The sequence below is a fragment of the Carassius auratus genome, unplaced genomic scaffold (assembly GCF_003368295.1).
Source record: "Carassius auratus strain Wakin unplaced genomic scaffold, ASM336829v1 scaf_tig00026974, whole genome shotgun sequence".
Classification (NCBI taxonomy): Eukaryota; Metazoa; Chordata; class Actinopteri; order Cypriniformes; family Cyprinidae; genus Carassius; species Carassius auratus.
The window spans coordinates 16,688-36,102 of NW_020525560.1; the positions used below are offsets into that span (position 1 = coordinate 16,688).

The window sequence follows — 19,415 nt, forward strand, 5'->3', positions numbered from 1 at the left end:
CACCAACCTAAAAACTGTCCGTAATAAATGTATATTATCTCTGAAACCTCACTGAGATGTACAAAAGTCCTCAACCCTTGATGATTTTGCTTTTTTTCAGTCTTTTATGCTGAGACGGTTTGTTTTATATGTTGATGAGAATTGAAAGGATTGCCAACTACTATTTAATTTATTTGTTTAACCACTGGCTTTTTAAATATCTTTTAAAAACACTTTAGAGATTGTATAGAATAACAGTAAGCGGTTTCTTATTTTGCTCGATTAGCATTTTTGCACTGATGATAATGAAGAAAAAATGATGTTGAATGTCTAATGTAATGTTGAACTGTCTAATATAAAAGGTGGCTGAGGTACAGACGGGTCATGTGTGTATGACCATTTGAAGCCTCAGAAATAAATGTTGGATAATGAATAATAAAATCCTATTTAATGCCATGCTGACTAAATCGCTTTTTGAAATAAGGTATTATGTTCCAAAGTGATTATTTATGACTTTTGAAATGTAAAGCAACTTTATCTGTGGCCTAAGATCCTATTCTACTACATTCTATGTCAATATACAGATAATTGTAGATTTAAAATGGATAGGTTTATTCACATCAACACACCTGACGAAGGGAATGGGTCATCATTCACAATCGCTAGCAACCCATTTTGGCAGAAAGCTCATTACAGGTTTGATTGTAGTACCTACATAATAATAATAATAATAATAATAATAATAATAAAAATACACACAAACACTTTTTTTGTATTTTATTTGTTTTAAGTTTTTGAAAGTTTTAATTTTTTCCCAAAAGAAAAAAAAATCCTGAGGTATTCACAATATAATGGCATTTCTTTCTTTTGAAATGAGGAAACAACAAATAAAGTGGGGAAGGGGGGACATCAAACTGATAAAACTGTGATGGCTGTCTTTCAATACAATACAACAGATTGGGATACTTCTGCTCCACATATAATATTTGTAAGATGGTACCCCAAAAAAGCTAAATAAATAGAAGTATATATATAATAAAAAAATTAGCCAAAGACAAGCTACATTATTTGTGCCTGGCTGTTGTAGTTGTCTTATTTTTAACATACCACATCAAATATCTTAGATTCAATCAAAGTAATCCCAAAAAGATAGCAAAAATGTTGCATCATATCTATATTCATCATATCTATATATGACAATAAATGCTTTGAATCCTATTCTATAACGTTCATATATCCAAATACCGGAGAACATATAAGGTTGTCTAAATTTGTTGGCACAAAGAATTTCAAATTTTTGCAATATATTTTTCAAGCTGTTGAAATATGCCAACAAATGGTTCTTTTTGATTTGAACAGCATGTCAAAGGCCACATCAAACAGAATTAGTAGGTTTAAACATTTCTAATCGCCATCTATCAGTTAAATAGAATCTGGTGAACTACATGGATTTAATAATAACAAAATCCTCCAGTGCAACAGCAGCTAAAAATTGTGAGATTTCAACATAACACATTGTAACCATACAGCAAATCAGGGCTCTAATAACAGCTCTGAAAAAAAAAAAAGATTAAAATAAAAAGAACAATAAATGATTGCTTTGCTTCAACAGAAAAAGACACACCTTTGATGCAACATTCACCAGAAACATAACATTTTGAAACAACTCACAATATGTCCCACTTTTCTCTAAATTTGGTGTGATCTTAACCCTGAAGATAATAGTGATAACAGCTGTAATAAGAGCAAACAAAATGGTATTTGTATTCAAAGTTGAAATAAATGGTTACAAAGGACCAAAATGCATAGACCAAAATAACAGACATTTGGTTTTCTAACATCTGAAGACACAAGGTCTTGCAAAAACCTCTTTCAGCACTCATTCATGGATCAATAGAACACAAAGACAACAAAAGGTCAAGAATCGATACAAATGATACAACGTCATTAACAAGATCAGCTTGAAATCAGCCAACAATGATAAAAGTAAAAATTCTATAATCAATATTAAGATCAAAAAGTCAGACGTAAAAAGGCAAAAGTGTGTCTTTTTCTAAAAACACAACATTTGGAAAGAGTTACAGTATTATACTGTATACTATATATATATATGTATATATAGATAAAACATTTATGAGTCGCCTCCCCCTCCAACCCAAAACAAAATGTAAAATCAATGGCAGTTACTTCAGAGATCATAACATGCAATTGATATACTTACAGCACTGAACAAACTATTTCTCCAAACTACCATCCGTCGAATCTGACCCCAAACACATCCCACCCACCCCATCCCATACAATCCTTAAATATGTCAGCTCATACAACAGAAAACACACTCTCTATTGATCATTAATTCTGTCTCCATGTTAGCTGTGGATGTGATATTCACTCGCTTGTCATGGAGACTCCAGTAGTTGTGCGTGCGTGTGTGTGTGTGTGTGTATACAGGAAGTTACAGGGAAAAATGCAAACGGACTTAATTTGAGTGACTGCATAGTGAGTATTTGGTTTAATTACAGATGGGACATCATGATAATTTAAACAAAATAATAACAATAACAATTTTAAAAAGTAATAGACTCAAACATCATGATGGCGAAGTACACGTCTGAGCACACACTCCAAAAAATCCCAGTGATGCTGCCACACACACACACACACACACTCATATAAACAATAACTAATGTAACAGCAGCACGCACTGGTTTAGTTAACAACATTTGGTGTTCAGGACGTGTACGACTACCGTCGGCAGAAATGGGTTTAATATCTCTGTCATTCACAGAAACACCTATTTCAGATCATCAAAACACACACATATATAAACAACTGATGCTTTAATTTCAGAAAGCAAATAAAAAAAATAAAATCACAAATTAAAATAGTGCCAGAAAACAGTGAATGGAAGTACACTTTAAACCAAGCATAAACCATATAGATTAGCATCTCGGATCATATTTCCAGAGGCGCGTGTGTGTGACCAAAATAAAACCTCAACAGTGAAGGGTGACCCGCTACTGTCTCACAGGAAATTACATTCATGAAGCTGTATGTCCCTCATCCGAGGTCCTCAGAATAACGCCACTGGTTTGAATGAGTTTTATTGATGACACCTTTGGTGTGTAATGCTGCGGTCATATCTATAAGGTCTACTGAGAGAATGACGGACAGACAGACAGACAGGTACCACAGTATCCGTGATGAACATCAACCAAACAGGAAATCAGTGTTAAGTTGATGGTGAGAGTCCTGTTAGACTCCAAATTCTATTTGCCATCTATAAAGAGTGAAGAAACTATTGGGAGGTAACCAGTTACAGATCATTGCTATAGTATATAGTGTTGGAAAAAAAGCATTTGACGTTTTCTGATCTTTTGACTGATTTGTCAATCTGATTCAATGTAAAACAGACTTTAAAAAATTGCACTAAAATATACAGAATTCCTTGACTAAAAATGTGTTTAATTTACACATTAGCATAAAACATTTAAAGAACTCATGAATTCATCCACCGCAGGACGGACACAGGAGGACAATTACAAACATATCTGCCTGCGTGACCCACAGCTAACGGTGCGACGAAGGAAATCTAGCTCAAATATATATATAAACATTACCAGCTGGTGTCTGTTATTTTGTTCAAATAACTTGAAGTCATTCTTATTAGTACAGTGAATGGCGATGTTTGTGAGAGTTGGCAAAGTGGCGCAGTTTCAAAAGCAAACTATTCTGATATAAATATAGATATAGGTCTATATATTTACTTCGTTACCTTGCTTGCTTTCTCTTTTCCTTTTAAAGGATCACAACAATGCATTTGGTAAATGTGTAGACATTGCAGTGTTTTATGCATTTGGTTCAGAAAAAGAAAAAAAAAAAAATCAAGAAAAAAAGATTTTCCTTTGGGGAATATAATCGTCGACAGCAGCATCTAAAGTAAACAGTAGCAGCAAGATAATAAATAAATAATAGTAATAACAAACAAAGTTTCAAGGATAATGAAAAACGACATAACCCTAAAAAAAATACAAATTGGTACATTGGTTTAAAACGATTGAAAGCTTTTATGCAACGTCCAGCTAGCGATCTAGAAAACAACCAACACCTCTCTAAACATCTATAAGACTTCACTGGAGACTTTCTTTAATACTTTCTATATGCTTTTCTCTTATTTTCCTCTGCTACGTTCATTGCTCTTTCTTCAGTCCCTTATACAACACCATACTTCCTGTCTCAACATACAGTTACCATCTAAATCTCTCTTTGTGGATTCGTTTAGTCATATTTTCTTACTTCTCGCACAGTTTCTCACTCAGTTTAGCAGTGATTTGGCTTTTTAAAGCAGTGAATCTCAAACTCTACAGCTTTGGTTGTGAAAGTCACTGAACATCTTCAGCACGACCCACGAGCAGGAGCTGAAATCCTCTGAGAACAACAGAAAAGAAAAAAAACGGTGTCAAAAAAACTAAACTTTGGTTTGCAGGAACTCAAATGCTCATGGGAAAATGAGAACAGTAAAGAGAATGAAGTGATGAACGGTTGTCAGGTGAATCAGAGCAGAAATGTTCCACTCACAAAACGAGCTGTTTTTTATGTTTCTTGTGGAGGAAACGCTCCGCTCTCACTGCACAAACTCCAACTCCCCGCTTGTCTCTCAACACCACTCTGAGTTACTATGACAACATCTCTCATCTTTGCTTTTGGTGACTTGACTGGTGTCTTCCTCGCACTCAAAGACTGAAACATACAGCTAAATCTTGTTAATATACCCATTTCTAACACTGGTCTTCCTGAGATGTGCACTGTGTACAACTTTACATATTCTGTGCTAATTTTTTTGTGTTTTATTTAGTGATAGACCGATACAGAATTCAATATTTGGCCATTTGGAGATTATCGTTATTGGCCGATGAACAGAATTGTTTCAAGATATCGTCATCGGTCAATGTAAGTCTGTAATTTCTGAATGACTAGCATAACGGATTTACACTAAGACCGATGACATTATAACAACATTTTCACACAGGTTTTCCTGAACATTTCCTCGATCTGCCATCGGTCAAAGCAGCTTGACACCTTTGGTTTAACCAATGTCGCTAAGCCATCTTTTCAGAAAAACAGAAATGGGTAATTTATAGTTGTTTCTACATATTAAATTGGGATACACACTTCATCTTATCGGTCAACCACTAGTTTTATCTTAATATACAACCTTCTCTCTTAGCCAGTATATCTACTTCAATACATGAAATTCCAGACCAAACTAGTTATAACAATCTAAACACCAAGGATTAGAAGCTCTATGACTAAGAATCACTAATGTTACAATGACTGAAATATCTCCTGATGCTTGCTAGCAAAAGAACGCTTCTATAAAACATAGTTTTTGATATATCACATTGCTATTATCTTGCTAATTGCTATTTTCTTAGATTCGCCTAATGGCTTAAACCGTACAAGGAAGTGAAGAGCTAGGACTGATGAATGAATAACACACACACTCGCACACCATTGCACAGTGTTGTTCGACTACTCTGTTCAGTCCCTGAGTAAGGGGCTACGGAGGACTTCATGACATGTGGATTTGGATTTTGAAGTGAATGGACTGTACGCTAACGTTTATACGATGGTCAGTGATCGTGGTTTGGTGAAACAGTGTGTTGCTGTGTGTGCGTGTGTCACAGTGACCGTGCTAGACTGCAACCTGTAATGGTCCATCCTGTTCGATGGGTGGATGAGTAGGACAAAAATATTTCAGATTTACATCAAACCTGCCCAGGATTGTCTGTCGATCAGTCAAACTCCCAAATGAACATTCTCTCTTTTGTTTCAGCCATCGCTCAAACAGTCCATTTCCACTCCATCCTGTCTTTCTCGTTTACATAATTTATATTTCAAACCTGTCCATCTGTGTCTCTAAATCAACCTTTCACAATCGCATCAATCTTTCTCTCCCACCATCCCTCTGTTTCTCTCATTCTCCACCTGGCTACCTGCTGAAGAGAGAGTGGAGCTGGTGATGGTTGAAGCACTGGCTGCTTCGAGGAGACTCTGTGCGCTCCATCACCGTCTGGAACCAGCCCGCCACGTCTACTTCTGACACCTCGTAACGACGGATAAAATTGTGTTCCTATGAAAAAAAAAAGAGAGGCATAAGAGCAATGATCATAACAGGCTATACAAGATGTTTGATGTTAAAGGGATAGTTCAAACCCTAAGACCTTCGTTCATCTTCGGAACACAATTTAAGCTAATTTTGATGAATTCCGAGAGCTTTCTGAGCCTCCCATTGACAGCAAGGGTCCCTTCACGATCAACGTCCAGAAATGTACTAAAGTATGTAAGGTAACGCATGTACGCGGATATGTAGTTTACATTGTTTATGCTTTCATCTGAACGTAAACAATGTATCTGCATAAGTTGTTCACGTATGTTGATACTCTCCGAAATGGCTACACAGAGTAGACGAATTGTTGAATAAAGTTATTATCTTTGTTTTCTTTGTACACAAAAAGTATTATCGTAGCTTTGTAAAATTACCGTTGAACCCATGATGTCACATGGATTATTTTAACGATGTCCTTGCTACATATCTGGACCTTGCTTTAGGATCCTTGCGGTCTATGGAAGGCTCAGAGCGCTATCGGTTTTTATAAAAAATATATTGTGTTCTGAAGATGAATGAAGGCCTTACAGGTTTGGAACGACATGAGGGCGAGTAATTAAATGACAATTTTAATTTTTGGTGCATGGTAGATCGAGACTTACAAGCAGCTTGTGGTATTTTGGCCTTTTTCTGTGATCCTTTGTGAGGCTGTGGAGACAGAGAACTCACATATAAACACAATAGACCGGTACTGGTGCTTAAATTGAATGTTTATGTAAATTCATGTGAGCATACCAGTCTTTGACGAAGGACTGAAAGTCAGGGGAAAAGCCCATGCTGAGAGGCAGGACCGGCGGGTCCTCTTGCAGAACTTTGGTGAGGACCTCAAAGTCTGTCTTACAGTTCTTGTAAGGAAACTGTCCCGTGGCTAGCTCCACCTAGAGGTGAGGAGGAATAATTACCTACAGTTGCACAAGTAGATTGTAGCAGTGTAATGATACACGTTTTCACAGGTCAAAATCCAAATGGACTTGGCAAAGGGAGCGACGTAATCTTCAGATAGGATGTTCCCGTGACAATGGATGTTCGCTGACGTACACCAGCATAAAAAAATATACATTTTATATTTTTAAAGGTTTTATATATATTCGTTTTCATATATAGCATATTTAAAAACATTTTAAAATATAAAATGTATGTTTATTTGAAACAGTTATGCTAACAACAATAAAAAGACATGTCAGTAAAACAGCTAAATTAGCTAATCTAAGCTACGAATACGTGTACCGCACATCTAGTAGATTGTATTTTAAAATACAGCTCTTTACTTGCATTTAAACTACTGTACACAAGTTTGGAGTCTGTATGATTTAAAAAATAAAATTTTCAAAGAAGTGCATTGTGCTCATCAAGGCTGAATTTATTTAATCAAAATTAAAGTAAAACCAGAAATATTGCTAAATATAACTTCAATTTAAAATAACTGATTGCAGAGCAGAATTGTTTTTATTCCTAGCTGGATAAAAGTATTAATTTCTTTTGTGATCTCAATCTTTTGATAAAAATTAAATAAGAATGATCATAATTAATTATAACACCACCTACACAAATCCAACTGTTGGTCAGCAAAGTAATCCAAGTAAAAAGGTGGTGGTTCATCAAAATGTAGCAAGAACTCACCAGAGAAATGCCAAGACTCCAGACGTCAGCTCTGATGTCATAGTCTGGTTTACTGGGGTCTGGAGGGTCTATTCTCTCAGGCTAGAAAAAAAACATATGCACGGTGCATACTATTTCACTTATATTATACTTATTATACTTATAATATTTTCACATTTATTTATTTTACATTTTTCAAAATCCTGAAACTGTATGACTCAAAAACTGTATGAAACTCAAACTCTGGGACCATGTGCTTACCGCCATGTAGGCAGCACATCCGGCGCTGCGAGTCTTGGCCTTAGAATCTACCAGTCGGCCACTAATGCCAAAATCACACAGTTTGATCTGCCCTTTGGCATCCAACAGGATATTAGATGGCTTTACGTCTCGGTGAATGACACCATGTTTCTCTTTTAGATAAAGCAGAGCCTTTACGATCTACATACAAAAAGAAGAAGAGCAAGATAAAAAGAGATCTGAGAGGTTAAACTTGGAAACAGACCAATATCTAACGAATAATAGATACTATTTTGAATCAGGTGAATTTTAAGGAAGTCTTACAGCCACGGTCATCTTTCCCAGAATGGCCTCTGGTATTGGCCCCTGGATCCGCTTCTTCAGCTTCTCTGCGCACGTCCCCATTAGTTCCATGGCGATAAACACATCAGTCTACAGAAGAAGAGAGACACCATTGAATAATTCAGCATAAAGCAGTGGTAATTAATTCAAGTTCAAAAGTTCCAATCTGTAAATTTCTTTGCAAGCAGTTTTCATTTTTATTTTAGTACTTTGAGGGCCAGTTTTACCGAACAGGGGAAATTAGCGTGAAAGCGCAATTTCAAAACAGCGCACATGGGAAGGGAAATTTATGTGTGTAATTTGCTAACAACGGACAATTTAAAGAACACAGACGCAGCATTTCATTTACAGTTCAAACTAGGGCTGCACGATATTGGGAAAAATGTACATTGCGATATTTTATTTTTCTGCGATATATATTGTGATATGAAATAAAAAAAAACATTCTTACAAACAAAAATGGGGTGAGCACACTTAAATTCTCATTTTAAATTATTTAAACATCGACACCATCGTGTCAATTGATTAATAAGTGCGAGGGAGAGAGAGCAAGACAGCGCTCGTGTTGTTTGAAGAAATTGAGCATGCGGCCGGGGCTATCTTTCCGTACGTGCTCTCTCTCTCAGGCCGGTGACAGGTGCAATAGGCGTCGGCTCTATTTCTAGCATGCACGTGTTTTCCGCGCGGCTTGAGCCACGCCTGAGACGCGCGTCTCACGCAGGCAGTCTGCAAGCTCTAACCTGTTAACATGGGAGCCGAATTAAAAACGGACACGCCACGCAGCTGAGACGCTTGCGCCACGCATCTAGTGTGTCGCCGGCCGCGCGCTCGCGCTCTCTCTCTCTATCGCGCGCGCTCTTTGGCCCATACAGTTAATGAATAACGGATCAACTACGACAGCCTACATCGCACATCCTGCGATGTGACTATCGTGGATTTGTACATCGCGATATCGATGCTTAAACAACACATTGTGCAGCCCTAGTTCAAACTATGCAATATACCAAGCACAGTGCAATTTAGCTTAGTCATAAATAAAGAATAAATATATAAAGAAGCCACAGTACGTTTTGAATCTAATTATTCACTGGTAGGTCTTTCACTTGGGGAGGGGAGGAATCCAAAGCACATCAACTGGTCACTGGAGTTCCTCAGGGATCGGTTCTTGGACCCCTCGCCTTCTCCATATATACTACATCACTGGGTCCCATTATCACATGGCTTCTCCTACCATTGCTATGTGGATGACACACAGCTCTATCTCTCATTTTAACCAGCTGATCCAACGGTACCTGCATGGATCTCATGCTGCCTGACGGACATCTCGGCCTGGATGAAAAAACATCAACTACAGCAAAACTGAGCTTCTTGTCTTCCCTGCCACTCCAACTCTATAGCATGATTTCACCATCCAGCTAGGTTCTTCTACAATTACCCCATCAACTTCCATCAGAAATTTTGGTGTAATCTTTGATGACCAGCTGACCTTTAAAGGCCACATTGCAAAGACTGCTTGATCTTGCAGGTTTGCATTGTACAACATCAGAAAGACCAGGCCTTTTCCAACAGGGCATGCTGCACAACTTCCTGTCCAGGCCCTTGTCATTTCTAGGCTGGTATACTGCAATGCTCTTCTGGCTGGACTTCCATCAAGCAAAATCAAACCTCTACAAATGATTCAGAATGCAGTGGCACGACTGGTCTTCAACAATCCCAAAAGAGGCCATGTTACACCTCTCTTTATCTCCTTGCACTGGCTACCAGTTGCGGCTTGATCAAGACAATGATGCTTGCATATAGAACAGCCACAGGACCTGCCTACTTCCACTCACTTCTACAAATTTAGTCTGAGATCTGCTAGTGAGCGACGTCTCGTGGTAGCATCACAGAGAGGCTCAAAATCACTTCCCAGAACATTGTTGTTTAACATTCTTGGTTGGTGGAATGATCTTCCCACCCCTATAAGGAATGCTGAATCCCTAGCTATTTTGAAGCGACAGCTGAAAACTCATCTGTTTTGACGCTACTTGATTTCATCCTAAATTATTTATTCCTTCTTTTCTAGCTTGTACTTATTTGAACAAATGCCTGAAACTTGGTAATAAGAACACTTCCTAGGTCTGTTTGCCTCTTTAAGAAGAATCGCTTTATTTAGTGCCCAACTATAAGTCGCTTTGGATAAAAGCATCAGCAAAATGACTAAATTTACATGTAAATGAAGATCATGAGTGTGTTACTCACATTGGTGACTATTGCTCCATAGCATTGAATGATGTACGGACAGTCATGACTCTTCAACACAACATCCAGATCCATGAGGATTCTCTTATTCTCATCTTTATTACCCGTCCTCCTCATTTGCTGCAGGAACAAACACACAAAGGAAACACGCTCACATAAACGCTACTAGAACAACAAAATACAACAGCAGTGATGTAATTAGTAAACAGTAATTACCACTGCCTTAACTGCTGTTTAAACGACTTGGTAATTACAAGGAAAGTTCAAGACGGCAAATACATGGATACACAAATGCTTTAATCCAAAAATTTGATGCTAGAAATTTGCTTTAGTACAATGACTATGTAAATGCCACTTATTTTTACATTTGATATCAAACCTACTATTTAAAGGGGTTTGTACCTTACTTTATTCTGTGGAACAAACCAAGATAATCTGAAGAATATTTGTATATTATTTATTTTTTTAAGTCAATAAGACACAAAACTGTTTGGTAACCAACATCCTTAAAAATATATTTGTGTGTGAATTTTTGTCATACAGGTTTGGAATGACATGAGGGAGAAAATGATTTCACGTTTTGGGTGAACTATCCCTTTAAGTGAGTATTAAAATATACGGTTGATTTTATAATTTAGCAATGGGGTCCCTTGCATGATATCATCATATTTAGGGGTTGCTGATCAAAGGTTTTTAAAACCCTGGTCCTATCGAAAAAAGAAAAAGAATTAACTAATTATTGTCAAGGAAAACAGACTGAGCAGAGAAACCGGGAGCTGAACCAACCTTGACTGCGATGACATGGCAAGTCTTCTTAAAGCGAACTTTAAACACCTGTCCACAGGTTCCACTGCCGATCTCCCCCTCAGTGATCAGATCTGTCACCTCTGCAGGGTAACGCTGAAGAATAAACACACACAGAAGAGCTCAGACTCTTTTACCACATTCAACACCTAAAGCATATGGGCCAGTTTTACTAACAGCTTGCGCCAGCGCAAACCGTCTTTTGGCGTTAAATTGGTACTATCAGGTTTTACTAAAGCGCAATAACAAATTAATGCTGAAAAGTCGTGGACACAGTTTTTTTTGCGTCTGACCTTATTGAACATACATTTGTAAGAGCTCCCCCTTCAGACGCAAAAGTGATGGGAGGAGAGTATTCAAATTAATCGTGCAACGCATTCTACCAACATTCACGCTCATCAAATTACTTTTGGCATTTGTGCCATTATTTAACGTCCCAAAAATAGCATGGCTTCAAATATTTTGCACTTGAAATGGCTGCATTGAGAGATAGAAATGCAGTTAGAGGCATCTCAGAGATCAGAGAGTGTATGGTAGCAGGGAGAGAATATTTCCCACAAAATTTTATTTATTTTGAATGCCAGAAGAACATGTTATCTGAACATATCGTTTGCCAACCCATGTTATTTTTAATTTGCTTCAGGAAGTAAAAGACTAATTTGAACCCTCAACTAGAAGTCATGCAATACCAGCTCATTTAGCAAACCTATATTTTTGGCCTCTTTTTCTTTTTTGTTTCTTTATTCATGATTACGCTAATATGCACTGCCCTTGGTACATTGCATTGGCCGATATGCTAAATGAGACGTTGCTTCTGTGTTCTTTGATTTACATATTGTTAGTAAATCACCCACAGAAATTTTACCTCCCATTGGCACGGTTCTGGAATTGTGCTCTGGTACTAATTTGCCCTTTTTAGTAAAACTGAACCTATGAATGAGGACTCACCTGTCCGTCAATCTTCAGATAACCTGTTTGTTTCATGATTTCCTGCAGCTTCTGATCAATTTCAGCACTGAATATAAAGAATAAACCGATTAACACACCAAGTTATATATAATGAAAACTCTGCAAACTACACTATGCTGTGAGTGTGACGTACTTCTCCAGGCTCTTCGGTAGGCTGTAGGGTGGGGTGGGAAGTGTGAGCATTTGTCGGGGTCTGCTAGGGTACGAGGGATGTTGAGGAGAACTTTCTGAGGAAGACGAGCGACTTCCTCCATCATTGGCCAATGGTAACTGTAGAGCTGTAAAGAAGGTAGGAAGAAGTCAGACTACGAGAAAGGAGAGAAGACAGGAAGCCAGTGATCGTCAATGCACACTCATTACTGAGACAAATGTTAATGAATGTTCAAGGACCCTAAATTAAGATCCACAGATGTGAAGGTTTAGAATATGACAGCTGATCCAGATTCAATATGAGGTCTATTTTCCCCCTCATACTACCGTAGGCTACTCAGAATTGTGGGTAACGTGTAATAAAATAAGGGCCACAATGAAACATTATCCTAAATCTCTTTTTTAATTTTCCTTAAATATAATAAAAATATAATATAAAAGATACAAAAAATATTTAAAAATTAATATGATTGATGTTGTTGTTGTTAATATAAAAACAAAATAAATTCGTTTTCTAAAACGATTATTGTTTTTACTTTTATTCCATACAATAACAAAAAAAAAAATCCATTTTCTAAAATATTATTATTATTAATTTTAAAAGAAAACAAAATACTTTATGATAATAATTAAAACCAACAATCATTATTATTATTATTAGTTGTTGTAATATTTATATTATCTCCTATAACACAGATTTATGTTATAATAATAATAATAATAATAATAATAACAATAAAGTAATAATAATGATAACAAATTATTACTAGTAATCTCTTGAAATATAACCAAGACATTACTTCACTTCATCATAGTGGTGAGTTGTGGAGCTCATTTTGTGTGAATGTTTAATTGCTGTCCAAAGTTTCAAAGAAGCCCATTTTACCATCTTATTTTACCAAATACATGATATTTGTGACTATTTCAAGTCCTGAAGAAATTCAGTCAAATAAAAACCGTAATAAAAGTCCAAGTCATGCAAAGATAAGACACACACACAGAAATGGCAGGGGCTGCCAAACAGTGAAAACCAGCAATTGGAGTTAGTGTTAGCATTCCCAGCATGCACCGGGACGAGCAGAAGTCACCACAGGGTGACATTTGACATTCACTCACCAAACCGTGCAAAACGAAACATTTGACAGACTTTCTATATGTTGTTTGAGCATAGAAACGACACTGCTTTTTTTCAGGAGAAACGGATAACCGTCTAACTTCTGTTTTCTCCTCAGGAAAACCTGTTAATGGGAGAGAATCAGTTAGCTTGTGTTAGTCAGTGAGGTCAAGCAGTTTGGTGCAGAAACACCTGCTGAACACGCAAACAGTCTACATGGCCGTAAATCCACTTCTGTGCAGAAAACAGAGCCGAAGCCGTCTCTTCCAGAAAGAACGGAAAGAGAGCTGAGAGACAGGAGACGCCAGACAAGCTCAAACCCAAGTTACAGTTGAACACAGAACACACCGTCAAGTCCTGCCATAGCCTTGTGTTTGTGTTTGTGTGCGTTCGCTCACACTCGGGCCGTGCAGTTATAGCCACAACATGCACAATGTCTGATCTTCCAACAAAACACTTCGTCCTACACACAGGTCTCACACTCTCACCACACAAGCACACACTTGCTGCTCCCTCTTCATGTTGAGGTGGAAAAGAAAATAGGGATATTTTAATACTGATAAAGTGAACGAGCAAGTAAGATGAAGGTTTGAGAATGGTTGTGTTCCCTAAACAAACATCATGCATTTAATGAAATTATGAACAATGTTCACGTTAAGTGAGATTAATGACAGAAAGCTGTATGAAATTAAACCAGCATGAAATAAAAACTGAAGCCATTTACTTTCTTAATCCACTTTTCAGGATTTATGTTTGGATTTAAGGCTGGATCAGTGCCAAAGTTCGGCTTATAATAACCTTATAACAGCCTTGGAGGCTTAGATGGCTGTAAACAGATTCAATCATTCAGAGTTATTTCATATTCAAAGTTAATATGCTTAAGTTTGGCTATTTATCAGAAAGAAATTAACTATTATTCACCAAGGATGCTTTAAATTGATCAAAAGTTACAGTGAATACATTTCTAATGATACATAAGTTAATTTTTATCATTTTTATAATGTTATTTCCATAAAATATTAAACAGCACAAGTTTTAAACATTGGTAATAATAATAACTATTTCTTGAGCAGCACGTAAGCATATTAAAATGATTTCTGAAAGATTATGTGGCAGTGAAGAATGATAATGACTGAATAAAATTCAGCTTTGCAATCACAGGAATAAATTACACTTAAATACAGTAAAAACAGAAAAGTTTTAAACTGTAGGCCTAATAATTTTAAACTGTAGGCCTAATAAAATGACTTTTACTATATTTTTGATACTAATAATATATATTTTTATATTTAATCTCCATACCATATCCAAAAACATACATAGCAGCCAGTCACATAAAGACTCCTTGCCACATCCAGTCAATTACTGATAAATACAATCACCCTTAAACACACCATTTCATTCCATATTGAGAAAGTAAAAAGGGAAACAAATGTGATTTCATGTCGACTTTTTGAAAAAGAGAGAAAGAGAAGAAGAATGAGAGGTGGTTGAATTTTACAAATAAAAGAATGAGTGAGAAAGACAAGAGAGCAAACAGAGATGCAGACGGTGATGTAGTGCATGTAACCTGCAGAGTAAATAGAGAGACAGAGAGAGAGAGAGAGAGAGAGAGAGAGAGAGGGTGATGTAGCGTTATGATGATGATGATGATGATGGTGGTACCTGCGCGCTGGGAGGGGGCTGGAGCTGGACTGAGCTGGATCACGATGACTAGATACAGAGGAGAGAAAATACACACACACTCATTACTAAAAGCCCACACACACCTCCAGAAATCACTGCGTCCGTCTCTTCAAACGTTTTGATTCACCTTCAGCACGACCACACTCCACCTAGCCTGAATAATACTGACACCATCTACAAAAATACACACGCATCCAGCTAAGGACAGAATATGATGCAGAAAAAACCTGTTCATTCAGCTGAATCTACTTAAACACAATAATATTTCTTATACATGAGAAACCACTACATTTTTAGAAGCTGAAACTATGATCAGTTAAAGGGCAGGCCCACCCAAAAATATATATAATATATATTTTCTGGGATTTGATGATAATGACATTTAAACAATATTTTGCTTTTCAGCAGGAGAATCCAAGTCACATAGTTTTGGAACAGCGTGAGGGTGTGTGAATTATGGCAGAATTGTAATTTTTGGGTGAACTATACTTTTAAATTGATCATTAAACAACTAAATAAATAAATACGAAATTACTGAAATAAAAGAAATATTATTAATCAAATAAATTACGAACTAATAAAAAATCTTTAAAAAAGTCGAACACAGATACACTCAACAAACTCGCATACACAACAATAAGACTAAAACTAATTCTCAGATCAAATAAAAGCCAATCTCACACGATCTAGTTCATCCTAAAAAGTTACGTATGTGAGTTGATGCATAAATTAAATGTTTATCATATAAAAGAGTCTCTTCGGAAGGTTTGGATTAAACTACTGAACTGAGATTGAGGAATATTCATTTGAGATTAATTTTTTCATCCCTTTGTGAACATTTGAAGGCGTCAGAGTTTTGGGTGAGCCTTTCAATGGAGTGACAGATTTTTCAGATTGTGTTTAAAAAAAAAAAATCATTTTTGTTCTTCTTGAAACAACATTAGGGTTAGTAAACGAATAACAATTTTCATTCTGGATCGAAAAATCTTTTAAAAACGAACGTACGAATGTCTTCTCGTCTAAACACATTCAGCAATAACAGTTCAATTCTCCGATCTTTCACTTTTCACTGATGAAATAGTAATAAAATGATGTTTCGTATTAGATATATTTATTTATTTGATTTGATTTCCTGCCATCGCCATTACCATGACATTACATTTCCATGTCCAATGTGAATAATGGATAAGTAATCAGCTTGCACATGTTGTCTACTGGTTTCAATCACAGTCCACAAGCATGTAACAAAATCCAAATGCTCAATAAAAGAGGAAAATACTGACCATCTGAAAGTGTGTTTGATCAGGGTAAAAAAAGAGCCACCACAAGACAAACTGACACAAACTCTGAGCATCCAGGAACGTAATGCACTGGGACATCAGCACATCACTTCAAACACATGGTCAGTGTGTGGAGGAGGTTTGAGAACAGACCTTACACTTCACTTATGCAACCCCTATCTACTACATATAGACTTGTGCCGGTATTCGGTAATGCGATATATTGCGGTGATTAATATGCACGATATTGTTATCGTGGGCACTTCTAAATACCGTGAATAAATATACATTACAAATTATTCAGAATTTGGAATGCATTTTAAGAATAGTATTCCCATCAGCTGCTTAAAATGCACAACATCGGTGTATGCTGCTTGAAAGAGCGCGTGCGCTCTGATGTGAACAAGCACGCATGAGAAGCACATGGAGGAGCACGTGAGAGACGCGCTGAATGAAAGCACATTTACTCTCTGACAGCAGATGGTGATAAATGCAGTCCTTACCCTGTAAATTCAGTAAATAAAGCAGCTGTTACTTTCTAAACCATATTTTTTTTAAATTTAATAACCATTCAGATTTTTGTTTTCCCTATGGTGTTTATTACAACTACTGAAATATTTAAACTTAATAGGCTATTTATCTTCAAACATTCATTTTTTATATTTTTTTATCTGGACTACAAATGCCCTAGATATTGTTTGAAAGTGTTTTAATCTTTTATTGTTCATTCACACTCTACATTATGGCTTCATTAGTTAACATAAACCGCCAATGAAAAAATTATTCTGAACATTCATTAATCTTAGGTATTCCAATATATATTAACACATCGTTAAAACTGAAAGTTGCAACTGTGTAATTTAATGAGCTAACACGAACCAAGACTTGTATTTTTAAACGAAGATTAATAACTTCTATAGTAAATGTAGCTATTGCTCATTGTTTAGCTGTGCATTTATTGAATGAGCACTATGCAATGTCCGAACTGATTACACTATATTTTATGTATAGCACTGTATTTAATGTAAGTCATTTTTTAAATCATTTTCATTTTCAAGTTTTTAAAATGCTTGTTTTATTTTTGCGATTATTGTTCTTCATTACTTTTTTTTTATACTTTCTTTTTGAATTACCATTGTGTACGAAATGTGCTATATAAATAAACTTGCCTTGCCTTGAATGTTAATGCATTAACTAAGGGTAACTTATGAGGTCTTATTGTAAAGTGATACCTATTGGTCTTTATAGTTCTTTTGCACTTTAATGTGTAAAACATTCAACTTTTATATATTTTTCTGTATTGCTTTATTGTTTTAAATGTTTAGTTATTTTTGTTATAAGAAAAAAAGTTATTTAAACTGTTATACTGTATTATGACCATTTAATCCAATACAGTGATGATACTGTATACCGTGATAAAAGCATTATCAATTAACTGCAACAGGAAAATTTGATTCTGGCATATCCCTATTAACAATTAATGCTAAAATACTTTCAATGACCCCTGCATCACGGTCACTACAACGTGTCCATGATGTCAAGACAGTCTTCTTAAGGGACAAAAAGCTTAAGACATTAAATTATAAAGGATAAGAAAAAGAATCATTCATTTTCTCTAAATACACACTACTGACAGTCTCAGAGAAAACCAAACCAGCAATTCACAACAATACAAGTCTGTCATGACTGATGATTTTTACAACAATAAACACCAACAGCCTTCTGAATAAAAACATTCCCACACGAAGACTGCCACTGTGTGAGAACAGAAGTGGAAAAACGTACAGACACACAGAGATATGTGAGAATCAGACAGACACATAGAGTCAGACTAATAATATGTGATTATCAGGGCCTGCTAAACACTGCTAACTAGCCGCCAGGCTAACACTAGTGAGCCGACTGACATATCTTTTCATTATTTATTTATTTATTTACTTTAAAGAACACATCTCTAGTGAACAATCTGGGGCACAACCCCTGATAAACAAACCCCCCAGACCTTTAACAAAGAACCACGAGAGTCAATGTGAGTGAAGTGTCAGGATTTGATCGGTTTGTTTGTTTATATCATATAGAGTGTGTGTTTCATCCCTCCGTCATTACGATAAATCACTCATTCACTCTCTCACACACTCACTTGGCCTCGGACGCGTCCGCTGCGGGCTCATGTCGATGCTCAGGTCGATTCGTTTGCGGGCTTCTTTATTTTCCTGCTTGAGTTTCTCCTCGATTCGGGAGAGCCTCTGCTCCAGCGACGACATCTTGAAAACTTCAGCAGCACCATCGAGCGCCGCGACTCACTGCCCTCTAGTGGCGACTGAGGGAAACACAGCGTGTTCACTGCCCTCTAGTGGCGACTGAGGGAAACACAGCGTGTTCACTGCCCTCTAGCGGCCAATGACATTTTTTGCTGCTGCCAAACACATCTAAAAAAAACAGGCGATTTATTTCCCAGCTGTTTACCATCACAGACATAACTGACTGTTTGACTTAGTTTAGTATAACCAGAACCAATCAGAACCAAATCGGATGTTTTTCAGCAGGTCCCAGATGCAGCTCTCTTTTGGAAAAGGGGGCGGGGAACAGCAGCTCATTTCCTTTAAAAGAAACAGACCCGAAAAGCAGGGTGTTTCTGCTTCCACTCAAAATATCCATTTTCAAAATGATATAATAAATTATTTGTGGGGTATTTTCTTGAGCTGAAACGTCACAGACACATTCTGGGGACACCAGACTTATATTGCATATTGTAAAAAGGGGCATAACATGACTCCTTCAAAGGGACTTTTTGATAATATAAAAGTAGTCTTATAAAGTAAAGTATTTACTATGCTGTAGA

At 36.6% G+C, this 19,415-nt stretch overlaps 1 protein-coding gene across 2 annotated transcripts; it reads right to left on the reverse strand.

The window, feature by feature from the left end:
• Positions 1 to 741: 741 nt before the first annotated feature.
• On the reverse strand, positions 742 to 18,889 carry LOC113079021 (dual specificity mitogen-activated protein kinase kinase 7-like). 2 transcript variants are annotated; one of them, XM_026251200.1, is made up of 12 exons: positions 18,714 to 18,889; positions 15,273 to 15,320; positions 12,477 to 12,621; positions 12,323 to 12,389; positions 11,357 to 11,470; positions 10,571 to 10,690; positions 8,312 to 8,419; positions 8,009 to 8,188; positions 7,769 to 7,849; positions 6,884 to 7,026; positions 6,751 to 6,796; positions 742 to 6,112 (listed from the first exon to the last, which is right to left on the reverse strand). In XM_026251200.1, the coding sequence occupies exons 1-12, from the start codon at positions 18,835 to 18,837 to the stop codon at positions 5,972 to 5,974; spliced, it is 1,317 nt and encodes a 438-aa protein (XP_026106985.1). In that variant the 5' UTR covers positions 18,838 to 18,889; the 3' UTR covers positions 742 to 5,971. The 2 variants fall into 2 exon arrangements, with proteins under 2 accessions (XP_026106985.1, XP_026106986.1); XM_026251201.1 differs by lacking the exon at positions 15,273 to 15,320 and having other exon boundaries at positions 18,714 to 18,888.
• Between the last annotated feature and the right edge of the window lie 526 nt (positions 18,890 to 19,415).